Below are 20,375 nucleotides of genomic sequence, written 5' to 3'. Positions count from 1 at the left end.
GCACTCATCTTCCACTTCTTGGACTGCAATCCAATCTGCTTGGATTATTGCAAACAAATATCCAATCTATTTTCAAGCTTAAAAATTTTCCTGATATCTACTTTCCTCTTGCAGCTGGGGAACTGGAAGGTTTGTGAGAGTGGAACCTGTGTGTGAACTTTCACAGTGACTGAGCTGACAAATGTTGTACCTCATCCCTAAGGGAAGGTGGGTGACTGGGAGCATCGGCTCATGCAGAGCAAATTTTAACCTCCTTCTCCTAAATCTATGTACATGTTCAGCAGAATTCTCAAAGGAGACAAGAAAAGTGAGAAAGTTGAAAGAAAAAGGAGAGAGAGAAAGACCTATAACATTTCATACAGGAGGAACAAAGTACCATAACCTTGTACTGGTATTAATTGTATTTTGCTACTCTTGCTCTTAACACTAGCCTTAGTTTCTCCAACCCTCTGTATCAGTCAAAATATTACAGTGGAAGACTGAACACACAACTGAATAGGGAGCAGCAGTGGCAGAGGTTATCAGTCAAGAAACCTCGAATACCAGAAATGAAGTTCCAGTGTAACTGTGCATGTCAGGGACTGAGAGCTGCTGCTATAGATGCTGTTCTTATATGGCAGTTCTGCTCAGTGGATTTACTGCTTGAAGAGATAACTGAAGTACCTTCCTTTGGTCACTGTAACCCATCCACATTATTTTGATCTCAGGGTTAGTAGAACACAAATAAATTCCTTAGTTGTGTGCTCCTGCCATTTGTTTAGAGGTATACAGTATGCATACTGCAGAGCCTTGTCTTGTATAGCCACAGGAAGGGACTCTGCTCCTGACTATAACTTTCATTTAGGTTTCAAGTTTCCAGCCACAATTTGAATTTTACCTTAAAAAAAACTACAACAAATCAAAACAACTCCTCTGAATTGTTCCACGCTGTTTTAAGAATGGAAAAGTCATATCCTAAGATTTTAATGTGAAGAGTAACACACAGTCCTGCATGATGCATCTACATATTTTTGATGTTTTCCTACAATCAAGTTCAAATACAGAATTCTTGTTGCATTTTTTTTCTCATACTCTATTGTGGGATGTCCAGATCTTCAGACCTCAGCTTAGCCTCTACTCCCATTGCACAATCAGCTAGAAGATTCCAAGTGTTCTGTTTACTCCTAAATTAGACTTGTCAACTTACTCAGTGAAAAGAGTACAAAGATTTGGCAAAGGGAAAACTTTAAGTATTTAACTGCAAGCATAAAGAAACAGAGGAGTGGTTGATTTGACATTAATCATTAGTATCTTGCAGATTTCTGACAAATGAAAGCTCTGTGTTTAACAGTGAATTTAGGAAAGGAAGAACATAAAGTCAAATTTGGCAAAACACATAATGTGCACTGTGTAGTACTTCAGTGCATTTCATGATTAAAAACAAAAAATGCTTCAACTATCTCTTGATCAGGTAAAGCATTCTTTGTATATATTCTCATTGTCTTGAGTAAACCAGCTACACAATACTTGAAAGCATTTGATTTAATAGTGCTGATAAAATTTTTCTGTGGAGAAATTTTAAATGTACATTCAAGGTAATATACAGGAACAAGTAATAGTACAAGGTAATATAAAGGAACTTATAGTCAGTTGAGTACTTTGTTACTCTGTTCATAAATTAATCAAAAATATGACAATTTGAGGTCTGAAAAGTTACCCAAGTATGATGCTCACAAGATAAAAGATCAGTCACTCCACCACAAAACATACAATTAAATTTTCTCCCTCTCTTTTGACGACTTCTCCTACTTGCCAAGGCTATGGCCCAAGGGAAAGCTAAAGGCACTTGAGGATTTCCAAAATTGCATGTCTTTGACCTGTTTTCCCCCCAAATTTGATCAAACTCCTTTACATTACCAGATGAGGAAGACTAGCATTTTTCATTTCATAGTTTTTCATGTTGAAAGGGACACTGATGGTGGACCTAACAGATATTTTTTCACAAACATGTCCAAACAAAACAAGTGAATGCTACTGATGGACACATAAACAGGAAGTAAGTCAGAAAGAAACCATAAGGAATAGGAGGCTATATTCTTTCTTTGTTTGTTCTGATTATTCTAGAAGATTATGTTCCACCAATTTGTAAAGACTTCAGGAAATCCCACTACAAAACTAGTTCAGAAGACAGTATCCTGGTCCCATATGTAAAAGAAAATCCTTGATACTTATTGACTCTGTGTGATCAATGAATATGCTTCTCTGAATTAATAATGTGATAATTCACATAAAAAACTTAAACATTTTTTTTATATCTAACAAATGGTCATTTTTCATAGATATCAAAGCATGTCATCATGCAAAACAGCAAAAAGAATTAGAAGACAAAAGTCAGGAGCATTGATAGATGCTACAAAAGTGTTTCTGTTTTAGGAATAAATAAATAATGACTGTCCTGAACAAATGTGAACATGGATACAACTATACTCATCCCAGACCTAATAAATATAGTTTAATACTTTGGGCCTGAAAAGATGTAGACATATGGTATTATTCAGAACAAGTTATCCCACTGATTTCAGTGGAAATGTCCAGTGTGGGAAGTTAAGCATGCACACCACTTTGCAGAAGAATGCACTAGACTGTTTTCCCTCTGAAGTCTCATCAAACCATGGGGATTACAGGTCCCTGAAGTATTTTCTGTCTTTTTGCTGTTACTGTATTGTTGTTTAGTTCCTGCATTCTATTAGTGTCCCCTTTTGCCTAGAATTTACTTGGCAACTCTTAGAGATTTTTGTTACTATCATAACCAATTTACAGCACATCCAAACTCTCTCACAATAAAATTCTGAAGTGTTAAACATCTGCTTTAAAAAAGCCCCCAAAAAGTATCACTAAATTAAAATTGTGCAACTTTTCTGTCAAGTAGTGAATCTCTTGAAAAAGATACCATGGCATATTGCACAATAAGTTTGCTTAGGAATATTTTAGTTTTGATTAAAAGAAGACAATCCCTCAAGAAGTTTTTTTTTTCCAATATTTTTTTAAATTTATATGTGCAGCTCAATAGTATGAAAAACACTAGGCTGTTAGATCAGGAAAGGTATAGCACAATGGGGACAGTTATCAGGAGTATCAGTAAGGTTTTTGAGTTGTTACCATATAATTCATAGAAAAAAAATGTATATAGCAACAAGAGGTCATGGAAATTACCTTACCCTATCAGGTGACCAGCCAGCAACATTCAGGGTATTCAGGTACCAAAACACAGGTATCTAGGGTCACTTGGATTAGGGTAGAAAAATTATTTTGAACATACTGAGCACTTACACAGAACTGGAAGGTATGCACAGTCCCAGTCTCTTTGGGATCAGCAGCTTGAAGGAAGATGTGATACCAAGCTTCTATGAGGTAAGAAGTGAATATTGAGGCAATTGATACCTGCCCCCTTTCTCTTTGTATCTTTTTCATGTGGCATCTCCTAGTAGGTTCCTAGATCCTTTTCTAAAGTGATTTCTGAAGTGATAAAGGAACTCAAACTAAGATATCAGAGTGACTGGAAACACTCAGTCCTTCTCCCAGCACAGCCTGGTATGGCCAGGAAAAAGCCTTTAAAGAGAAAGGCCAATAAAGAGAAAGCTGACTAAGGGGTGGGGACGACCTTGAGATATCAGGATAGCCATGTATTTAAATTTTTAAGCCTTTTTGGGTTCTTCTAAGATTTTGGTTTTTTGGGTTTTATTCTGCTGTTGGTTGCCATCCATGAAGAAAACATAGTCACACAGGGAATGTCTGAAGGAAAAAGAAAATAATGGGAAGTCCCTAAAACACAGGAGCAATGATTCCATAGGAAAGCACAGGCACTATTTTTATTGCAATCTATTAGTGGTATGAACTGAAGATGTTGCAGCTGTCCCAAGGCATTTTATAAATCAAGGCACCCTACAGGACTGCAGTGGGTTTGCATGGCAAGCCTTTAGAACAGGGGGGAGCTATAGGGGTGATTTCTGTGAGAAGCTGCCAGAAGGTTCCTCCATGTCCAACAGAGCCAGTGCCAGCCACATCCAAGATGGACCTGCTGTAAAATATTTCTTGTGCAGAAGTAATTGTGACCAGAGAAGAGAAGACTGAGAATATGTGAGAGGAACTATGCAGACACCAAAGTCAGTGGAGAAGAAAGGAGAGGAGCTGCACCAGGTGCTAGAGCAGAGATTCCCGTGCAAAACCTGATGCAGACCATGGTGTGACAGGCTGTGCCCCTGCACACTGTGGAGGTCCACAGTGAAGCAGAGATCCATCCACAGCCCATGGAAGGACTTATCCTGTGCAAAGGGACACATGCCAGGGCAGCTCATGACAAACTGCAGTCTGGGGAAGGACTCACACTGGAGAAGTTAGAGGAGGACTGTCTCCTGTGGGACAGATGCTGGAGCAGCAGTAAGGACTCCCCTCCCTGAAGAGGAAGCAGCAGCAGAAACAGCATGTGGTGAACTGGCCATAACCCCCCTTCCCCATCTCCCTGCAACACTGGTGGGGAAAAGGTAGAGAATCAAGAACAAAGTTAAGCCCAGGGAAGGAGGGAAGGATGGGAAGAAATGTTTTTAAGGTTTGTTTTACTTTTCGTTTTTCTGCTCTGATTTTGATTGGTAATAAATTGAACTAATTTCCCTAAGTCAAGTCTGTTTTGCCCATGACAGTTATACTGAGTGACCTCTCCCTGACCTCATCTTGACCCACAATTCTTTCATCATATTTTTTCTCCACCGTCACATTTAGGAGGGGAATGATAGAGTGGCCTTGGTGGGCCTTGGTCAACCCACCACAAAGACACATGAGGAGTAAGCATAAATAAAATGAACAATTCTAATGGAAAAATAGACAGTTTCTCACACCTAAAACAGAGATACAAGTTTCATTCAGAAACTCTCCAATCATAGAATATCCAGAGCTGGAAGAGGCACATAAGGATCATTGCATTCAGCTACTGGCCCTGCCCAAGGCAGCCCCCTGAGTCACACCCTGTGTCTGACAGCATTGTCCAAACAGTTATTGAATTCTGCCAGGCTGGTGCTGTGACCACTTCCTTGGAGAGCCTGTTCCAGTGACCAAAATTTCCCTCTGGATGGGAAACTTTTCCTAATATCTTGCCCAAATCTTGTCTGACACAGCTTCATGCAACCAAAGTAAAAATGCTGGCCGGAACACTGGCCACAGGTTAAGTGAATTACACAAAATCACAGACCTTTAAATGAAATAAATGCCCTAGAGAAGACAGCATCTCTTTTGCAGGGATAACAGTGCTTAAGCGAAGGTGGCTTTATTCTGCAATGACTTTCAGAAAAAAAAAATTAAATGGGGTTAAACAGAGGAGGCAATGCCTTCCTTAGAGACAAAGGAATAAAAGAATGACAGGCTGAGACAACAGTCCACCTGTACCACATATTACTCAAATTCTTTTACTGAAGTCCAGAGGACTTCTGCATATGGCTGTTTCACTTTTCATGCCACGCTCAGACATTAAGCCTCTCACAACTGCTCCTTCTTAAATAAACTCCAGAAGCCTTTGATCTGTTTTCTACAAGGCTTCCCGGCAGATATTGGCATCTACTTTATTTTTCAGACAACACCAATGGAATGAGACTTATGAATAACTTCTGTCCTCTGAAGCAGTCTGGTTGCAAACAGCTGAGTACATGCCACTCAATGGAAGATTTATGATCAGCAACAGAAGTTTGTTTCCCTCCTAAAACCTTCATATTTTTCAAGATGAGAACGACTGCCACTGTGGCAAACACATAAAGACTAACAGTTTTACACTGAAGATTCAACTGTGGTTGACACTAATTTGGAAATCTTGTAACCAGATTAACGTGTGAGGCATCTTCAGGTGATGCTTAAAGTAGAATTTTAAAATTTATGCATTTTACTATGAAGTCCAGGCATTAGCTTCAGGGCATCAGGTATTTGAGTTTGCATTATCAGTCACAAAAATACTAAAAACACTGGGGGAAAAATCTCAGGTTCTAAAATGAATTGCTACAGCACTGAATACTGCCAGTAGCATATTGCTGTGTTTCATACAGAGTTGTACATGTAAATTAACAGTCTGAGACAACTGGAAAATATGCTTGATTCAATACAATTAAATGAGGAACAGAACTATGTTTAATCATAACAATATGAAAAAAAATCTAAATAAACAAATATACCAAAAGTATTGCAAAATAGACCACAATAATTCTTTGTGAAGAGGTCTAATACTGCAAAACCTAGAGATCCAAACATAGCATGAGAGGAATGGTTTTTTCTTCTTTGAAATACAGCAAAATATGCCCCCAACCAATGTTTCTCAGCAAATAGCCTGTCTTTAGCAAAAGGGCAAAGGACTAATTTCAAGAGTGGCAGTATATGTAAAAGTAGGTAAATGACCTTCAAGACTCCATTTAAACCTCAAGTTCATTTTCTTCCATTAACTAGTCAGACCCTAGGTCACCCTTACAGACTTACTCATGTATTCCACTCTGTTTTCTGCAAGGCATCTCATCTTTTCCCTATGAATTTAGTTTTAACTGGTCACCAATTTCATTGCAACATTCTGCAAATAATTTTGGAAGATTATTATAAATTTTTATATTTATTTCAATTTGACCAAATAAAAAATGGACCACTGGTTATGATTTTCATTCATAATCCTTAAGTTAACAAGCACCTGTAATGGCTGGAGCTTCTTATCCTAAAGGAAACAAGACTGGACTTGATGCTGACCTGACTGCAGCTATTCTGATGTGATTGATTTAAATTTTTCCATTGTTTATATCTACACACTCTAGCCCTGAAAAAAATCAGAAACTCTTACTGTCCACGAGGATTCCACGCTCTATTATCTTGCATTATGTTTAGTAAACACCTAATGTGACAACATTCATCACACAGGTAGTTCATTTTATTTGTGCAGCTAAACAAAATAGATTGAAAGCACACACACAAAGCTTTAAATGGCCTGAATTCCAGATGGCTTGCTTGCTCCATAAAGTAACAGTATCTGCTGAGATGATCATGGTACTGTAGTTCTTTCTCCTTACCAAATACATGCAGTAGGAAGTTTTTCTCTGCTCTTTTGTCATCTTCTTTGCTGCTCTCTTATTTCATGACCTCTGAGTTAATCCTTCTATTCTTCCTATTAGCGAGTTTAAGCAGGCAAACTTCAAACAGACTAGTGATGGGTCACAAGGTTTAATGGGCATGTAGATAATCATCTAAATTACATTTCTGCAGCTGATGGGCCAGACAGGCTTAGAGAGTAACTTTACCAGCTTTCACTGTTAATCAGCAAGGATTGTGTGTCTCCGTACGTATCTGCCTTTGCCTGCCTCCCCCAGGGCCTGGGTCATACTGACTGATTAACAAAGGCAGCTGCATTAGCTTTCTTCTCCTGAAAAGTGTGGCATGGAGGCCCAAACGACTTGAAAGGCAAATGTGACCACAGCTCAAACACCAAGCACTCTTCTCATCACTGTGGAATTGCTGGCCCTCCTCTTGCAGGTTATGATACTCGGCACAACAGTTGTTGCCAATTTTCAAGATCTGTTAACACTTAGGAAGCCTTATGTTGAAGGCTCTTCTTTCACATCTATTGTGGTATCATCAAGGGGAAAATTCAACAGGCTATTTCACATTTTCAGATGAATTTGAGAGCAGTGTATGAGGTGAACCGAAAAGAATACACCAATTGAACTGTCAATAATGAATGCCCTGGATTTCAGCTTTGAAACACAGACTGTAGAGGGCCAGGTAAGGAGAATAACAGTTCTCTGTAGGATACAGAGCTTTTACAGCTACAGAAATAGCAATGGATCTATACTGTGAAACTGATTTTCTCAGCAAAGAAAAATGTATCAAATCTGAGTCTCTTCTTTGTTATATATGAGTGATTGTGTTTTATATAAGTGATTGTGTTTTCTACCTACCCTGATTCCAAAAGGAACAAGAGCAGTGGTGGACTGGCTTTCTGACTTTGGCAGAAGTTTGTCCTTCAGGTGTTGGACTCATCTTGCATAGTAAATGCTTTTCAATGACTCGTTTTACTGCTCTTTATCGAGTTGTTAAACAAACACAAAATCAGACCAATTAAACTATGATTATCCTTGCAAGAAGCTTTTACCATCTTACTCAGGAGCACCATAGGCAGAAACCAGCAGTCTTTAGAACAGTAAAGCCTTTTTCATACATTTATAGCTCTGTATAAAAAAGAATCTGACAAGCCAGCTAGGATTCTATTTTGGACCTCAATTAAGAAGATTCTACAAGAAGAAGATACTGAGGAACAAAGAAAAATAATCTAGAACACCAACTTCCTTATTGTCTCTTGAACTTCGAGAACAGAAGTTGGATTCTGAGTTTCCTAAGTTTTCCTAGATGAAACTACAAAACATCTAGGTTTCTGTGACCTAGGTACAACTACTTCTGACTGATTTTAGGGACATACATGAATTAAGCTAAACACTTCTACAATTCTCCAGTCCATGAAGTATGCAATTTCTCAAGTTTTTTAACAATGGTGACCTAATTTCCCACTTTTATCACGGACAAGCCCAGAACTCAGGAACTGAGCCATTTTGTGATAAAATCTTCAAGTTTGTTTGAGGTATTCACTGAGATATGGAATTATCCCATTTCCCATTTTTTGTGCAGTGGCCTGAGTAAGTTACTGGCGCCTGGAGCCACAGCATCCACAGCCCTTTCAAGGAGGAAAAAAAAATGGTCAAACCTCTATAGGAGATCATGAGACCCAGAGCAGGATTTTGGTCATGTCCCACCCATCCTCTTTATTAAAATGGCACACAGGGAAAACAATCTGCATTTCAAATATACATTGTGATGATATAGCTGGAAGAGGTGACAGCCTTTATGCAATGCAGCAATAAAACAACTTCACTCCTCATTGTTCTATTGTGCCATTGGCTGAATTTCAGAATTATAATTTGTGCTTTTATTTTACCAAATCAGAATTTTATGACTGTCATTAAAAGTCTAGACAAATTGCTATTAAGACTTATTATGACACTATTATTATTATTCATTAGACTTCCCTTTATATCTTCATAACAACCTATCCCCTCCACTTCACAGCTTTTCAATGCCAGAATGCCACCAATAATTTCCACTAGCATCAAAAGCCAATGTGATCAAAGATAAGCATTTATTTCTGGAGATGCAGTAGAAGGCATATTCTTTTTTACAGCCTCATTTTTTGATCCTACATGTTAAGAAATAAGTCTAGTTAGGTTAGATACAAATTACATGGAAGTCAAAGGGAGCCTTTTCCCTATTCAAAGGGCTTGAACAAAGATATTTTTCTCTTCTTTTACTGTTATACACATCGCAAAATTTGGCACAGAAGCTGTTACTAAGCCCAAATGACAGTCTACTTGAAGAGTCCCAGAACTGGAAGAGCTGAGGTGTACAACTGTATAACTGAGGAACATGCAACTTCTGTGTACCTCAAAAGTGGCTCTAGACAGTTTTACCATACATCCCTCATGGATATGTCTGGGAGCAAGGCAGAAAGTCTTGCAGTGTAAGAAGCTCATGTACCAGAAATTGTGATATTGCATTCACATGTAGCTGGAAGCACTTTGTTCCTTGTACTTAGACCAGCTTGTACAATCAGCACAAACAGCCCCTAACTCCACTGCCACATCAGCCTTTTAGTGAGTGCCACCATTCACCAAAAAAATGCAACCAAGGCACCAGAGAGCCCTGGTGTATCACACAAAGCTTTTGAAGTTTAACCTTAACTACAACTTTTGCTTCAGTAAAAAACTGAAATGACCATTTATAAAAATCGCACAGATTTATGCTAAACATATACTTTGCAAATACTTCACCCATATGCCTGTACTGATTTGTCTGTGATTTATAAAGTGGCAGTCTGATCATGCTTGTAATACTTTGTGTGCTGTCATACAGTGCAAGTTATTTCTAATTAATGAACTTTCTCTTCATGAATAGACAGAATTCAATACATTGACAGACTGCAAACATTAACACAACTATTTACCCAAAACATAACCTAAATATTTCAGTTCAGAAACTTTGGATGACCCCTTCTTCTTCCCTACCCCCTTCAACTATTATACTTTTAAATGTCATTGGAATTTCTAGAACTTGTAAAGGAGAACTGCTGAACTCAAACTTTCAAGTTTTCATACTTATGTGGTTCATTCAAAGATCTGTAAGGCTTTATGCTTTACTGAGCAGTTAATTTTTAAGTCCTGATACCGTATAGTTGGAAATGGAAGCATCAAAAGATTACAGGCTTCACTCTACCTTCCTAATTTAGCCTAGTTGATGTAGGCAATGCAAATCCTGACCCAGCATGGTGATTGAGACAGCTAAGCTAGGTTAATTTAGCCTAGTTAATGTAGGCAATGCAAATCCTGACCCAGCATGGTGATTGAGACAGCTAAGCTAGGTTCCCTGTGGAATCATGGAACAGCAGCAGCTGGTAGAGGGAGACAGAGTCCTCAAGCACATCTGTTCCTCTCCAGACATCTCAGGTGCCTTCACAAGGTAATATCATCACTACAACACAGGGCATGACTCAAGAACCTGCCTCTGCCTGTCCAGTGTCTGGCTCCAGCAGTGCCTTTCTGTAGGCAGAAACAGCCAGAAGGAGGCAACCCAACTAGTCAGGCTGGACCAGGACCCCCACAAACACTCTTTTTCTCGGCCTCAGGTTGAGGTGATTTGAGCATGTGGCCCCCTCTTCTCCCTGAAGGGCCATCAGTCCACCAAGCTATAGCTCTCTGCCTGAACCGCACCACGATGCAGCAATGCATGGAGAAATTACTGTGTAGGGCAGAGGGATGAAGCAAGAATATGCACAAAAAATGTCTGTGGTATGAGGAATCTTTTGCAAAAGTTAGTGCTACCAGTTCTCTAGCAAAATGTAATTGATTCCAGTAGTGTTACTGGACCTGCATTATATTAAAAACATCAAAAATAAGAGCAAAGAAGAACCATAACTGAAAATCTAGATATGTGGGATGATTGTCTGATAACTTAGCACAAACAAAAAACCACATAGCTGACGAAAATTATATAAAAATAGGTTTTCTGATAAACTCCTCCAGAGAACAGTGTTCTCCCAGGAGCAAAATTGCCTACCCAGCATTTACTGTCATCTGTCTCCTTTCACAGCCACCCACAATGATTTGCTGCTATTATTTAAAAAGACATTTTAATCCTTAGGTTAAAGGCAAGGAATCAGAAAAACCTGGATCTCTTCCAGTCTGTGTTAGCAGACTGTCATGGGCTCAGAAATAGCAATATATCTACAAAATCTGCACCCACAGCACTGTATCTGCCTCAGCTTCTCCCCATCCTGTAGCACCATAGGGAGCAGCTCTTGTAAGGCTGAAATGTCCAACCATACACCCCACTAACACCAGTGGGATTTTCTTCACCAGTTGCAATCATACAGATCACAATTTAACTCCCTGTTATTTTTAGTTAAGCAATTATGAGTTTCTCCTTGGCTAGTTTATGGGCAGATCTTCATGTTCTCTATCTTCAATGTGTCATGCACACTCATGGGATTACATCAGTAATTGTATGAAAGGGGAGAATGGCCTGAACACACAAACAAATGGAATTGTCAGGTTGTTGAGGTTCATCTTTTATCATATAATTTTCTACTAATGACATTTTTCTGTGGCAACATAACTGCAAAATAACAATTCAAGTCAGGAGTCACCTAACTGAGTATCTAGGAGGGTGGGATGTTCCTAGTACATTGTGCTAAATTACAAACACATGAAAGAAGAAAAGAATGGTAGGAGATACTAAATTTTCCACTGCTGAGGTAGGAGGTGCTACAAACTCTAGTAGTGTCAATAAATTCAGTGGTGCTGAAGAGTGATATCACTCCTGACTTAAGAACTTCTTATCCACAAGAGTGCCAACCAAGGAAAAGGAACATTGGAAAAACTAAGGCTGAAAGCTGCCTATAAAATTCTCAGTCTTTAAAGCCTAATTATTATAGCAACTTAAAACTTCTGGCTAATGATTATAAACCAAATTAGTTCTTTGGTGTCATCCCAGTCACTATTGGCTTATAACTGTTGAATCACTGAATCAGTATTCATATGGATTGTCTCAAAGCAATTTATCCATCAGCAATCTGTGTAACACACCACTTCCCAAGTACAGTGCACTGTGATAATGACAAATGTAGCTGCTGCTACATGGAAACATCCGCTCTATTCGGTCTCTGCCTGAAACTTCTGGCAACATTTCCTGGAGGGTATCTGGTATTAATCTCGAATCACATGGTTAACAGGAAACTTAGCTACATAGAGAAGATTAAGCACAACAAGTATAAAATCAGGATTGTAAGGAAAATACTGCTGAAGACTGTAAACTTTTCTCCAGGCAGCTGGTGCCAACATGAACTTGAGCCTTAAAGTTTGGGCTCTGTAATGTGGCGTCCCCAAAGTACTGGAGAGGAAGATGATGATCCTAGTCAGGCACAGTCTACTGGAAATACAGAATAAAGCTATAAATTTTTATTCCATGCTCAGAGCAGGAGATGCTTAAATAGAAGCACATACAGACTCATTCTTTTGCTATTCTTTTCCATTTTATTCCCAAGTTGTGCCCATTGCTCTGTGTGGCCTCCTCAGAGTGCAACAGATGTCCCTCAGAGAGCACTGATTATGTGAACTTGTGACTACCAGATGACAGTGCAGACTGTCTATGAAGTTAACTTTGTAGGTGAAAGATGAGCTTGACTTCTAGAACATTATATTAATTCCTTCAGATGATGGATCTGTGCTCTGCTGAGGTTTTGGGACATTTCCTTAAAGCAGCAGATGCTGGCTGCTGATTAAGATGTCAGCCTAACAGCAACATCCTGGTTCTGAGATCCAGAAGGAGTTTAGCACAGAACTGCATAAATGTAAAGAATATCCATCACAATTGTTAATTGTTCCTCTGACTCATCTACAGAGTGATGCTTTAAATCATCACAAAAGTCTTTGGTATAATTAAGAAAATGTGGTAAGCCTTCCCTCCCCAGTGGTTGACAAAGACAGAACATGCTGACTCTACAAAATTTGCTCTGAGATACATACACAAATTAACCCTCTACATGAAAATTACCTAGGTGTATTTATTATTTACATCTCTCCCTTCTGCATCATCTTAAATATACTTTTTAAAAGCACCAAGTTGTTAAATTTAGGTCTTTGTTCAGTTTGTACTTACAGTGAATGGTGATTAAACAACCCTTGACCTTTAAATACTTAAAAACACCTTCAAGTAGTTTTCTAGATTATTCTAAGATGTTGTTTGACCTAGATATTTAGGAAAATCACTAAAAAATTCAGTTGTTTTATGCAAGTGAATTCACTCATATGTATTGCCAGGCATATATAATGGAAAAGAATTCAGCTGTATATTTGTCAGGACAGGTATTCAATCAGTATAACTTGGAATTGCTCCCCTGAAATTAATTGAACCATGTTGACATACAGCAGTTGAAGATGTAAGACCTCAGCCTTCTTTTTATGGCAGTCCCTCTCTATTGGCTCTCTATTTTGTGCCTTTCACCTGAACTGCTGACAATCTGACACGTTTGGTTTGCTACATATTTGCTCCTCAAGGCTGTGTGAACCTCACTTTGTTTTCCCTGGGAAGTGGGTTGCAGTCATACAGAAACAAAATAATTTATAGGTTAATAGCAAAGCAAAAGTACTTCTAGTGTTTTGTGTGTTTTCACCCATAAATCACTTCTACAATTTTTGAACATGAAGCTCCTGCTAATTTTATACCAGCAAGAGCTTTAAACCCAATCTCAATGTGAATTTCCTTCATGAAGAAAAAAAAGCTGTCTTAACAGCACCCACTAACCTTCCTTCTGTGCTCAGCAGCTCATTTCTGCCCCCTCCCTTGTGTTCATGTAGAGAGAATGACAACCTTATCCTAGAAACTAGTTCATCTTAAAAAAAGTTTTCCCATCTGGTTCATGAGTAGCTGCAGGCAGGGAAAGGGATGCTTAAGTTGGCATTACTCCTGGAAAACATGACTGTCATACTGTGCTCTCACCAGTGTTTCTGAGGAAAATTTAGACTTGGCTATTTCAGATCTAATGAGTGAGTTTTTGGTTGTCCCAGCCACTCCCTCCTTGGAAAGAATTAGCATTCTGGGCTACACAATGGATAAAATATCTAACAGCTACACCAATACAAATTCTGAATGTTAAAAATTTTAAGTCAAATAGTCCTCACTGAATCAAAACATCCTCTTTTGAATAACACCACCACCAACAAAAACCCACTAAAACTATTTTTTTTGATGTCTGGGGCATTTTTATGTTGTTTTCTGAAAAATTCAAAACCACTAAAAAAAAGTTTTCACCAGCTCTATACCTCAGAAGGCAGACAGAATCAATGCATGATTGCTCCCATAATGGATAGCCTTTTTTTCCTCTAAAAGGGAAGTAAGCTAAATTTGCAAATAACATACAGTCTGGTTGCTGATATAATTGGACTGTAGTTCCAGAGATGCACTTTCCATGCCTTTTCAAGCAAAACACTCAAACTCAGAACTGCTAAGAGTCTCAGCTGCTGCTACAAAACCCCAGCAAAACCCAAGTGTCTGTTCACAGCATTTACAATGTCCTTAGGACAGAAGAGATGGGTTGTTTGTAAGAGTGGTCACACTGAATCTAATGAAACAAATGGGAAATTCAGAAGGGACTAGTGTGGATCCAGCCTGTCCTGCTACAGGAGAAGCTCTTTGTTTCTCTCCTAAGCTGTTTGGTTGTTTTTGTGTTGGGTTTGTTTTTTTGGTAGTTTTTTTTTTTTTTGACGTTATTTAATATTTGCAAGATTTTTGAAATCTTTGCATGAAGTACTAGGAAAAGAGTTAATACGTGTTTCTGTAATTGACAGTTTTTACTTCTACTGTCTGTATGAAAAGCTTTGCAACGGCAACAGCACACAGTTTAAAACAAAGTAAAACCATTCTATCTTCCTTTGGAAATGTATAAATTGAACTGAAAAAATTAGGTATTCTCATTTAAGTATTCTCTCTCCTGAACACAAAAATGAAATTATTTCCTTTATTTTTTTTAAGGCTTCTTTCTTTCTAAAGATTTTTTTTCATCTCTACTCCAAAAAGTTTATACAAAAGTTAAATAGAGTTAATATGCTAGTCTTAGGTCTTAATTGCTTTTTGATCAATGGAAGTTTAGTAGACAGACAGAGAAATAAATATGTTGTTGCTAGCATCTTCTTTCCAGCTGCATTGCAGCTGTTTAGTGTTATATGTCAGCAATGCTATGTCATAAACTCTGTTGGGCTTCTTAAGGTATCAGGAAAAGAATATGATAAAAGGATTTACAAAAATACAAGAGATAATGATACATAAGCATTAGATGTTCTACAAAAATCAGGAAAGTTTTTGAAGCTGTTCTGTAAGTTCGTTCTGTCCGATCTGCAAAAGTTGTGGGACAGCCAGAACATCAGCCCACTGCACTGCACTGATTTTGGAATCAAATGTACAGATGCACAAAAGAAAATGAAAGAGAATGAAACACACTGTGCTATAAAATATAGCATTAGCTATCCATTGCTTTCAATATAAATGCAAACCCAAATAAGTATCTGTATTATTAAAATACAACAAAAACCAAAAACCCAAACTCACCCACAACCAACCAACTGTCCAAACAAAGAAACAAAACAAGTCATGTGGCAACAGGACACTGTAGGTACAAATAGATACAGAAGTTCACAGGGTCAAGAAAGGTTCCCTAAGCACATCAGTAGTTAATCCCCATGATTGCAGCTAGGCAAATATTAACAATCAGAGGCAGCATCCACACATTTCACACAAGTGAGGCATAGATAGATCTGTTTGCATTTTAAAGATAATGGGCAGTGCAAGAATGAATAAAATATTTTGTCCTTTATGACAGCATGTACATAGTCTGGGATCCTTCACTTGAGAGTGATGCTGATAACTCTGTCTTAAGAGCTCACTGGTTTTTCTGCTGACTGCCCTGGATTTTGACTATCTTCCATATCACAATTTCAGAGGTGATAATGAAATGGCACCACTTCTTTCAAGGAGACTTAATTTGAATATTGTCAAAAAATGCAAAAAAATTAAGTTCAAGAAAAAATCAATAACCTCTCCATTTGCAGTTCAAACAATATTGTCAAAATGGAGAACACAAAATGGAAGGCAACCAAATCTGTTGAAGGTGCAATTGTGAGATGACAGTTTATCCTCCACTAATTTGGTTTTAATGGGGATATTACAGCTGCTATCAAAAAGTATAGGAGACAGTGGTTTTTTCCCTTTTTAGGGGCTGCAAGGCTTGGAACCACACACTTCTCAACTCGATACCTTGAAATTAATCCAGGATTATTCAACTGCATGAGAATTTCTAGACTGTTGGAAACCACATCCCACCCTCTGTCTTTTTATTGTAAGCTTCCTTATAGTATCATCTTGCAATGAAACCTGAATATCCTAAAGAGATTAGACATAAAAGAAAGTGAGGAAAAAAAGCTGATGGATTAGAATTTTAACTGAAGCCTTCTATGAGAAAGACCACACCACTATCAGTGGCCTTTCCCTCCTCATACGTGATCCCACTTGTGCCTAGTCAAGTGTCCAAGTGTCCAAAGACTCCATCAGCTCATGTTGTATTTATCTTTTTTCTCCTAAAACAGGGTTTCATTACTAAGAGAACAAGTATTCATGCCACTGATGGGGGTGTATCAACTGGCTCTGCAAGGCTGCATAATTTTCTCTGGTATGAAGAGCAAAATGTAATGATGCTGTTTAAGACCTGAGTTTTGTGTTGATTAAAAAAATCATTCTAAGCAACAGACAATACATTCTGTTCTAGCAAATGGGAAAAAAATGCATTTTAAATGTTTTAGAATGCCATTTTTATCTCCAGCTCCAGCCTTTGTTTGTTTTTTAAAGGCACTCTCTGATAAGTTTGCCTCTAACATATCTGAAAGTTGTTTTAGAATCTTATACTGTATCTTCACAGTGCTTATTAGATACCACAAGAATGCTTTTCATCTCATTTTTACTCTAAACTCCTGAAGTCATCCCTAGCTCTGAACAACTGTATTAGTTAGAGGGTAGTTATTCACAGAGGAGCAGAAAACCAATCTGAATCAAAAGAAATTTCTAAAACACTTTTCACTTTTATCAGTCTAGATCTCTTTGCCTTCACAGTACTTCAAAGATTCACACTCAGTCTCATAAATGGTATCATAAAACATTAACAGCAGTGTAAACTCTGGTGTCGGAAGATATTTTTGAGGTTGAATTCCTGCTCCTACACTCAGATACTTGTCCCAAATAAAAACACAAAAAAAGCTTTCTTCACATCTTTCCAGACAATGTGTTCTCCTAGTAATATAACTCTAGTTCAGCTTACTGCTGTTTTCCATTTCATATTGTCATACTTGAGATGCCAAGCAGGTTTCTGTACAACTGAACTTAAATCTCAACTATTATATGTGTTCATTCTTATTTTACTGTAGCAACTACTAGATGTAGGGTTCATTCAGTGCAAATATAAGAAGATGGTCCTTGACCTTTTGAGCTTGTAAGAGAAGTCTAAGAGAAGAGACAGAGAATAGGTGGAGGGCCAGACAACACCATAATCAGGTATTCAGGTAACCACTCAGTACACTATGACTACTACCTACATTTTCTCTGGCAGTCCTGATTTGCAGATTGAGATAATTACTGTCAACATAGAATTTGCTATCAACATTATAATCTCTTTGACTGCTGTTTTAAGCCCTAGTGCTTATTTCTCCACAAGAAAAACAACATCCCTACCATATAAATGCTCTGCCTTTTACCACCCTAGCCTCCCAACTTCTTCTGCAGTATATGGAAGGAAACCAGGGAAGAGAAACAAGTTTTGCTAAAGAATATACTAAGATCTTCATAGAGAAAATAAATAAAGATAGGATTAGATATCTGACATGAACAAGCATGACAGTTTCAACACAATAGCTTTGAAAATTCTGCTTCCTGGTTGCAGAATTAATTGTGACACAATATTTTACTCTTGGATGAGTAAAATATTACTCTGGAATGAACCCATCAATCCTTTTATTCTGCCTAAAACTCCAAAGAAAAATGCACTGCCAGTGATTACCATTTATAATGCCACTTCCTGCTTTGAACTGCCTGGTTTATCTTTGCCCATCATATCAAGCAGCAGCCAACGTTTAGTCCTCAAACTCTGGAATACAAACAGCTCTGATCCAGCATGTGTTCCAGGCTTTCTCTCTCATGCATAATATTTTTATCACTATAGTTTCATCAACTGATATCTTCACTGTTACTTTCACTAGCTTTCTTCCATTTTGGAGTCTAATTTAGCCTGAACTCCCCTTTCCCAGCCTTTATTAAGCCATATTGGATAGACTGCTCCTATTTTCATTCACCAGACCCACTCCTTCCCAAGGACTGCTATTTATTGACAGTAAATTATGTGCATTCCCAAATTTTTATTTGGATAGATCTGATGTAAGCAACAGTCATCCCTTCCTTTGGAATTATGAGTGAGGCTTTTTTTATTGTGTTTATTGATCTAGAATAAACAGTTTTTTCATTCATAAATTATGTAGCAGCATTTATCTTGAACACTGATAAATAGACTGTCATAAATATGTTTCCTAGTAAAAGGATTTCCATGGCTCCAATGTCAGAGAAAGACAGTTATGATAAATTATAAGAAAGTTTTGGCTGACCAAGGTAAGGATTACTTAACCTGGAGCTCTCAAGTATATGGTAACAGGTACTTACACTGGGCTTGCCTTTTACATCCAAAATGTTGCATAAATGCTGAATTTTCAGACAATTCAACAAAAACTAATTTATACCATGGGATGAACAGAAACCAGCTATTCCCATTAATGTGTATAGCAAAAGAATGCAGAGACAATACCTGCACAAAGCCACACATCATGTAGTCATCAAACAAAGGGAGGCTGGGGCGGTCCTCGCGATAAATTGTGATTCTGTAGCTGCTCACAATCTCAGGGCTGGGCTGCGAATCATCCGTAATAAGAATGATGACTTTGTTCAGCCCAAGGCCAAGGGGGTAGTTAGCAATGCTGTATGACAAAACAGGAAAGAAGTGCAATAAACACTAAAGAAACAAAGATTTACACTCTTTTATCTGTGGCTGCTAAACTTTTCTTGCTCCTAGAGTCTGCTATTTCTAACATTTTCTTTTTCTTACAAAATACATGAGCTTAAATAAAAACAGTGCAAAATAGGATTTGTAACTATCTGAAGATCTTTCAAGAAGAAAAAATATTGAGAGTGAAATTTAGTGACAACAGTGGCTGTGGTAAATATTCTGACATGAAATCTGTGAATGAAATCATTAGGGACAATAATTCCTGGCAGGCCCAAATTTGTGATGACATCAGCAGGGAGAGAAATGCAATCAGAAGTGTAGCTAGCTGCTGAAATTGTCCACTAGCCAAATGTGATGGACTCCCAGACAAGCTGCTCAGAGAGACAGACCAGAGCAAAGCTGAGCTGTGCTCTTCTTCCTTTAGCAGGCAAATAAATGCTGAAAGGCACAGAACTGCACATGCAGGGCTTTTACTTTTCAGTGTAAAGAACATCTTGCTATTCTTTTTCATTCTACAAGGAAGAAATCTTTGAGCTTTTCACATATATTCATGTTGACTTCATGTTAACTTCAGTTAACATCAAAACAGGAAAATATTGGGAGGAAGAATTTATTGACATTTAAATAATTTAATGATTTGATTTAAATTATTTAATTTCTCTGCCTTAGAAAAAAATTCTGGAACATTATAACATATTTCCAAAATTAAGTTTTTGCACTCATATTTTGTTGCTCATACCTTGGCCCTTTCTTGTTGTCGAGGTGCACATGGCATTGACAGTTAGAGGGTTCTGCTCCTATCTTCACTGTCACCATGTCAAATGGCACTTCTGCATAGTATTCTCTGATCTTTGGGTTAAACTGAGGATTCAGGTCCAACTGTGGACTGGTGAAGATCTGTCTGATATGAGATAGGGTATCTTTATCTGTTTGAAGAAGATATCAAAGAAGAAAAAAAGTGAACTGTATGAACATTTTGGAACAACATGCAACTTCTGGCAGACTGATACCATGTACAGTGGCAAGATATTTAATGCCTAATGATTTGAAACTCATAATCCTGCTGCAAAGTTTTAATGGAGTTTGTAATGGCACTTGAGAGAAATCTGTAGGCCTTGGAGGGATTTTAAACATTCAGTGTTCAATCATTTAAGTCCTAGTCACAAAATTCAAAGCCTGGGTAAGCCTTTGAAAA

The 20,375-nt window shown here is 37.9% G+C and overlaps 1 protein-coding gene across 2 annotated transcripts in view; it reads right to left on the bottom strand.

Annotated features, from left to right (window-relative positions):
* Nucleotides 1-20,375, bottom strand: part of CPED1 (cadherin like and PC-esterase domain containing 1) — a 141,151-nt gene that overhangs the window by 47,552 nt on the left and 73,224 nt on the right. For both annotated transcript variants that reach the window (XM_064702711.1, XM_064702710.1), the window contains exons 15-16: nt 19,920-20,106; nt 18,983-19,151 (exon numbers count right to left, since the gene is read on the bottom strand). In XM_064702711.1, coding sequence (XP_064558781.1) covers nt 18,983-19,151; nt 19,920-20,106 — 356 coding nt within the window. The remainder of the gene's footprint in view (nt 1-18,982; nt 19,152-19,919; nt 20,107-20,375) is intronic.

This window comes from Zonotrichia leucophrys, chromosome 1A (assembly GCF_028769735.1).
Source record: "Zonotrichia leucophrys gambelii isolate GWCS_2022_RI chromosome 1A, RI_Zleu_2.0, whole genome shotgun sequence".
In the NCBI taxonomy this organism is placed as follows: domain Eukaryota; kingdom Metazoa; phylum Chordata; class Aves; order Passeriformes; family Passerellidae; genus Zonotrichia; species Zonotrichia leucophrys.
The sequence above is the reverse complement of the archived record's forward strand: the minus strand, read 5'-3'. Positions and strand labels throughout refer to the sequence as shown.